Source organism: Pteropus vampyrus, unplaced genomic scaffold (assembly GCF_000151845.1).
Source record: "Pteropus vampyrus isolate Shadow unplaced genomic scaffold, Pvam_2.0 Scaffold135, whole genome shotgun sequence".
NCBI lineage: Eukaryota > Metazoa > Chordata > Mammalia > Chiroptera > Pteropodidae > Pteropus > Pteropus vampyrus.
In genome coordinates, this window is record NW_011888916.1 from 2,705,930 (window position 1) to 2,712,953 (window position 7,024).

At 55.4% G+C, this 7,024-nt stretch overlaps 1 protein-coding gene across 1 annotated transcript; it reads right to left on the reverse strand.

Moving 5' to 3' along the window:
• Positions 1-1,589: 1,589 nt before the first annotated feature.
• On the reverse strand, positions 1,590-4,682 carry KNCN (kinocilin). Its single transcript, XM_023534996.1, has 4 exons — positions 4,532-4,682; positions 3,401-3,469; positions 2,648-2,722; positions 1,590-1,669 (listed from the first exon to the last, which is right to left on the reverse strand). The coding sequence occupies exons 1-4, from the start codon at positions 4,680-4,682 to the stop codon at positions 1,590-1,592; spliced, it is 375 nt and encodes a 124-aa protein (XP_023390764.1).
• Between the last annotated feature and the right edge of the window lie 2,342 nt (positions 4,683-7,024).

The window sequence follows — 7,024 nt, forward strand, 5'->3', positions numbered from 1 at the left end:
CTTGGGTGGGGAGATAGAGGAGATCTGGGTGCCATGCCTGGACCCACAATCTCTCACTGTGGGACCCAACGAGTCTTTTTCCTTGCAGGGCCTCAGCTTTCCCATCTGTACGGTGAGATGGTCTCTTACACTTTTGGTTGGGTTTTGCAAAATTTACTGGGTACTTTCTACGTGCCCAGCCCTCCGCCCCCCACTCTCAAGAGGGGGAAATAGATGAGGGCCACTCAGAGTTTTGGGCTGGGGCTGTGGGGAGGCTTTTGGGAGGAGGTGTCATCTGCACTGATCCTTCAAGAATGAGACTCTTCCTAGCTTGTCTTCTGCTCACCAAACCAGGTCAGGGGCCACATGGAGCAGATGTCTGTCTAGAGGTCGCACAACTGCTGTGCATTACGGGTGCAGATATGTGAAGAGTGGTGTGGGTGGAGGAGCAACGTCTCCTGCACAGCCGCAGGCACCTGGGCCAGGCCTCTGTCACCCCAACCCTGTGGGTACATGGGGCCTTGAAGTGGCTCTCTAAGGAAAGCTTGGGGAATGTTTTCTCCCATTATATTAAGGCATTAACATTTATTGAGCACCTACTGTGTGCCCTGACGGTGACTGGAAAAGGGCAACATACAGTAGGTTTAAATAGGATTAATAATTGTTTTGTGAGAAAGAAGACTTCAACCTGCCTGGAGACTGTTGAGAGAGAGTGACACAGGCTGGTGGAAGAGAATGAGGAGGGCACTGTGGTTAAGGGGATTCTTGAAACTGGGCCTTTAGAGGTGTGGGGTTTTGATAGGCAGAGAGATACAGGGCCGCCTTCAGGAGAAAGAACGTAAGCCAAGGCTTGGAGGCTGGAATATGTTTAGATTGTTCAGGAGCAGTGAGAGGGTTTGGGAGAAGGAAGGCTGGAGGTCTTGTCTGAAGTCAGATCACAAAAAGCCTTGAATGTTAGATTCAAACACCAAAAGTCTCAGAGGGCAGGGCTCAGTTCGGGAGCTACTTCCTCCTGGAAGCCTTCAGGCCCATGCCTTACCTGGGCTCTGTCATGGCAGTGACCACTTTGTCTAGAATTCGCTCTCATCTGGTTCATTGCTGCTAAGGTCCCTGAGGGGTTGTCTGGAGTTTTGATACCCTCAAAAGAATCTGATCCAGCCCCTCGATCCAGCCGGTGAGCCCTAGAGGCCCAGGGCCAGGCCTTGGGGGCTGAGGGACTCAGCCAGAACCCTGTCTGTGGTTCCTGTGGGCCTGTGGTTCACTTCTGTGGCCAGGATGGAGCAAGGAACTGGGGTATCCCTGGGGCCCAAATTCCAGAGAAACCAGCTAGTAGATCAAAAAGGAAAGGAAGCTGAGCTGCAGTCCAGAGAGCAAAGCCAGGTCAAGAACCTGAAACAAGGCCCCCCGTGGGGCTGCCAGTGACACCTTGCTTCAGACCCCACCCTCCTTCACATGGAATCTATTGCCAAGAGCCTTGGTCAGCTGGACAGATGCAGGTTTGGTGTCTCCAGGGCCCGGTTCACCTCTGGTGTGGATCCAGGAGGGCTCTGAGACTGGTGTGGCGGGCAGGAAGGGAGGGCAGGGCAGGGGGCAGCCCCTTGGCCCCTGCCTCAACCCTCTCCAGTGCCTCGGCCCCCTGGCTTCAGCTTCTCCAGAGTTCTGCTCACGGTGGATAGGCTGCTTCGGACTCCTAGGGGAGAGACCAGCACGAGGCTGCCTGAGTGGACAGATCTCTGGGTCAGAGCAGCCCAGAAGGACCTGGAGGCAGAGCAGGACAGAATGAAGAGGGAAGGGAGTCCCAGGCTGCAGTTTTAGACCACTTTAAAGAGGCATGGACGATAAACTAGTGGTTATCAGAGGGTAGGGGGGAGAGGAGGGAAGGCAGACAGGGGCAAAAAAAATTTAAATCATTTCTTCAATTAAAAAATTAATTAATTAATTTTAAAAAATAAATAAAGAGGTATGGACGGTCAGAACGCCCTGCAAGAGGACAGTAGCCTAGTGCGGGGTTAGAGGCAGGACTCAGGGGCTGACCACTTGATCTCTCTACCATTTCCAAGCTGTGTCACTTAATTACCCTGCACCTCAGTTGCCCCATATATAAAGTGGGGTTAACTATAGTACCTTCCTCATATGATTGTTCTGAGAATGGAACAAATTAATATATGTAAAGTGCTTGGAACGGTGTCTGGGATGGGACTTTTTGCTGAGATTAGGCCTCCTACCACTGGCACAGACCCTGTGGACTGGGACTGTCTTTGAGAAACTCCTGCCCTGGAATTTTCCAGTGTGCGGGGATGGGGTAGGAGGAAGATGCTCAGTTTCAGGTACCAGTGCTGAGAGTTGGATTCCACAATGGGAGAGGAGAGTGAGAAAATAAACTGGGGCACAGGGCCTAGAGGAGGGGACGGGGCAGTGCGCTGCCCCCTGTCTCGGTGTCCATGACGCTGGGCACGGCAGAGAAGCCCTGAGGACAAACAAGAGGGGCTCAGCTCAATTCGGAGCAAGATGGGTTTTGACTCAACGCATGGATAAACCACTCGGCTTTGCGGGCTCTGTGAGACTGGGGAAGCTCCTGCATGCCCCTCCAGGTTGCTCCTGGGTCCCACAGAGCTGCTCAGCCAGAGGGGGAAGGTGGCAGATGGATTCCGGAGTTTCTGGAACTTACCATCTTTATTGCCATTGGTGCTGGATCTTCCCTCCGCATGGTCTGGCCCTGGGTGGGGGTGGATTCTCAGGCTCCCTGCAGGATGAGATCACCCCGAGCCCCTTGGTCACTAAGCCATTCTCAAATCAAGTCTGGCTTTGGGAAGGGAAGTCATTTCTGCTGTATAATCTCCATCCCCGTTGCTGTCTTTGTTCTACTGCATTCGTTTAGGTCTCCCACACGATCTAGGCTTGTGTGGGAGGGGAGTGGGGATGGAAAAAATGGGCCCTTGAAGGAGAAGATGGAAGATTTTTTTAAAATGAGGGTCCTGGGTAGAACTGGGGCTATGTAAAGCCCCCACAGGCGTGATGGAGATGGGATCGTGTGGGGAGCTGAGATGAGGTAGGGGGCTATTCAAGGGTCCTGAGGTCTTGGGGGAGATGGAAGGTCTCGGTAGGGGCTCAGGGGTAAAGTGGAGTGATCTGGAAATCTTGGAGGCTTGGGGAACATGGAGAGTCCTATCAGGGGAGATGGGAGTTCTAGACGCCCTGAGCTAGTTCAGGCACTTTCGAGGCAGACTGAAGTCTGCTACACTGTAGTCATGGCAACACCTGCGCCACACACCCAAACACATACACACAGCAACTCTAACACACACAGCCAGGAGCAGTCACACATGTGGGCTTGGCTTCCCCACACAGTGGGTCACAGGCTTATACACAAGGGGTCTCACACAATCCTCGGCAGAGGATCTTCTGGGTGGAGAGGACTTACCTATGTTAGGCAGGATGTGGTCCAGGTTGAACCGAGCTTTCAGGAAGGGGTAGGCCAAGATGAGGAGCCCTGGGAAGAGAGACACAGAGGGTTTCTGTGATAGGGAGGGGCCTGGTGAGTGCGAGATGCATGAATCTGCGGGTGGGCTGTGAGCCTGGGAGATGGTCTATGAGGTGATATAGGTATGTATTGGAGGAGCACAAGTGTGCAGGTTGGGACTCTGGGTGTGTAAACGTGAGCCTGTGAGTATGTGTGTGGGGTAGTTCCCTAACGCCTGGCCCCAAAAGGGGCAGGGAGAAGTGCCTGTTCTGGGGAAAGGGCTACAGGCAGTGCAGGCCCAGGATCCTGGCTCCACCCAACTCAGGTGAGGAGCGGTTCAGCTTTCTTCCTTCTCAGCTGCTGGAAATGGGGCCAGCTGCCACCACCACCACCAGCTCTCCCCTGCCCCACCATCTCCTAGGAACCCCAGGTCTTGCTGACTCCTCGGCATACTCCTTTCTACACAGACTTGGGGGAGGGGGGTAGCAGGAGAGCAGGGCCTGCCCTGCCCACTCCCACTTCATCCCCGGACCAAGCGTCTGTGGAGTTTGCAGGTGCAGATACCCAGAGTCCACCAGCCTGGTGCTTCTGGTTCTGCTTTTGGCCTGGGGTGGTGGAGTGGGGCGAGGGATGGTGCTCAGCATCGCTGTGGAGATATCAGTGGAACTGGCCCAGGTAGACAGATGGGCAGATGCTTGGACAGACAGATCCGCTGCTGAGACATACTGGGAAAGAAAAGGAAACCCTTTGTCTGAGCTACATCCTGTCTTGGCTCAAGGAGAGTCCACCGGGAACTCAGTTCTCTTTCACCTGCCCCCTGTCAACCCAGCCTCAAGAGGCTCATGAATCCTACCACAAACGTGAGAGCCCAGGCCTGAGGCTGGAGAGCCAGAGAGGAGTGTGACAGCCAGCCCCCTTCTCCACGTCTCCTCACCCTGGCCGTCCACGGAGGGAACCTCACCCCAACCTTCCTCTCCCTCCCTTGTACCCCCAAAGCTGCCTTGCTCACGCCTCTACCTTCCACCCTTCCCAACCAATTCCTATTCATTTGACCATGCCCCTGCTCCCCCTCTTAGCCCAGCACCTGCTCACCCAGACTAGCGGCGCCAATAAAGATACCACCCACGGCAGCTGCAGCTTTGGACACAGAGACACCGATGATGATGCTGCCAGCCACCAGGCCAAGGGCCACACAGGCCAGCTGCAGGCAGCGAAAGTCTCTGCCGCTGATGGGGATGTCCATGCAGGTCTACCCAGGGCACCGTCTCCAGCCAGTGGGGCCTGTTTCCGGAAAAGCCCTGGAGGTCTTGGTCTTCTTAGACGTCTCCTTGTTGGAGCTCTGCCTTCGGGGTGGGAATTTCTGGGCAGTAAGAAACTGGCTGGTAATCCTTAGATTTATTTGCAACTCTATCCCACAGCTCTCCTAGGGGCCCCCACCTCACCTTGACCTGGGATCTCTGCCAGGTCACCCAGCTTACTCTTTCTCCCTTAAGGGCCCCTGAAGCTGAGGGCCACTCTTAGGACTCCTGCTTGACCGCATCTTGCTTTGGCTGCCAGAATTCTGGAGAGCTGGGCCTGCCCTGATAGCCGTCTCTTGGGCTCAAACTCAGCCCAAGCTCCCCTGCCCAGGACATCCTGCCTCTGCTCCCTGGAGCCTGCTCAGCTGCCACTTAGCCTCTGCTTATTAAAGTTTAAAGCAGCGAGGGAGGTTGGTCCAGGGGCCAAGTTCTTCTGACATGTAGGCAGCAGGGGGGTGCTGAGTTATTCATGAGATTGCAATGTGAGCTGCTGCCTGGGTCTCAGAGGCCCACTAGGGCAGTCAGCCTAGGTTCCACTACTGGGCTCTGAGGGGGGAGGATGAGCGGCTGGCAACATGCTCAGGGCCCACCTTGCTTTCCCTTTGGCTTGGAGGTGCACCTGGGGCCTTTTCTTAGGGACTTGGAGCCAGAGTGATGGAAGGAGACCTGGAAGAGGCTCAAGAGACAGAAAGTGACTGGGACAGGAAGAGGAGAGGTGTCTCTCCAAGTGCATTCTGTACCCCTGCTCCCCCATCTCAGCAACTTCTGGCTCCCCGGCAGGGCTGATGGGTCCTAATTTGAGGCCCCCCTGCGCCTCAGGTAGGCTTGGTATCCACTCTCTAGTTTCCAGTGGGCTGAGAGGGTGAGCCCTTCCAGCCGCCTAGGAACCCTGGCTGGGGGCTGATAGGAAGGAGCAGTGGTGGGGAATACGGTGGAAGGGAAAACACATGGGCTAGGGCTGGGAGAGGAATCAAAACTGGAATCAGAATCAGTGGGGGCTGGGTGTCTGTGACCTGGATCAAGAGACTGGAACATGGATAGCGCCTCCTGATCTCTGGACTGAGCTCCTCTGCCCAGCTTATCTGACCTACTTGCAGGATCCTCCAACTCAAGGCCGGGCAGTGCTCACCCAGCCCAGCCAGCCCAGCCCAGTCGCACCCCTCAGTTCCAGCCCTCATCACTAATTGCATTCTCTGGCCCTTTGTGGATCAGGGTCTCCCTGGTCCCAGAATGTGGCCTGCACCTACACACCTGGTCTCAGTCCCCAGGGTCTCATCACTGGCCCCACCGGCCTCTCTTTGGACTCCCCGCCGCCAATTTCTCTGTACCATATCTACAGTCTGGCACAGCTAGACACACAGGGTCTTTGCCTCCAAGGTGCCCCTCCCCTTCTCCTCTGCTGCCCTCCCACTGAGTGTCTGCTTGGCCCCAACCATGTGGAGAATACCTCCTCATTCTGCAGGACCCTTCTCAGCCAGCCCCAACTTCGTGAAGCCATTTCTGATGGCGCCTGAGTGGGTGGGCTGCCTATAATTGCTGCCACATCCCCATGCCAAAGTGCCCACCACCAGTCCTCATTCTCTCTCTGTCTCCCTTGCAGACTGTGAGCCACCCAAGGGCAGGTTTGGGGAGTGAGCTCCATCGAATGCCATGGCTATAGAGGACCGGGGCTAGGCTTTTGGACACAAAGCAGAGCTCAGGGAAGGCTTGGACCTGCACGACCACCTCAGGTTGGCAAAGAGGAGGCCCATGGGCACCATGGGACCTCTGTCTCTAATGAGAGGCTTTCCTTAGTAGGGGCGGGGCCCTACTAAATGTCACCTGAGCTTCAGCTGAGGGAAGGCACTGCCCAGATGCTGGAGGCCTGAATAGGGACAAGTATGAACTCAAAGGTATGTAGAGAGGAGAGGGGTACCTGCAGAGCACCTATGGGTCCCCTGGGCTGTATTCCTGGCCACCATAAGAGGAAGCCCCTGGAGGTGGGCATTCCCCAGCCACAGCCACTGCCGCCAGCATTCCCTGTGCCTCTTGCCAGGATGAGGTCTGATTATTCCTCTAATTAGGCATCAAATGACGGCCCATGTCTCTGTCACACATAATTGATCCCCCACTGACTAGTTTTAGAAGGAGCCATCAAAATAATTGTCCATGAAAACATGTTCCTGAGATGTCGAGCTTTGGGAATCTAAACACCCTCCACAAAGCCCCTGCCCCCATTACGTGTGTGCGTAACTCTGGACGTGCACGGCCTGCGCCGGCCGATCTCAGGGCAGTGCTCCTGCACCAT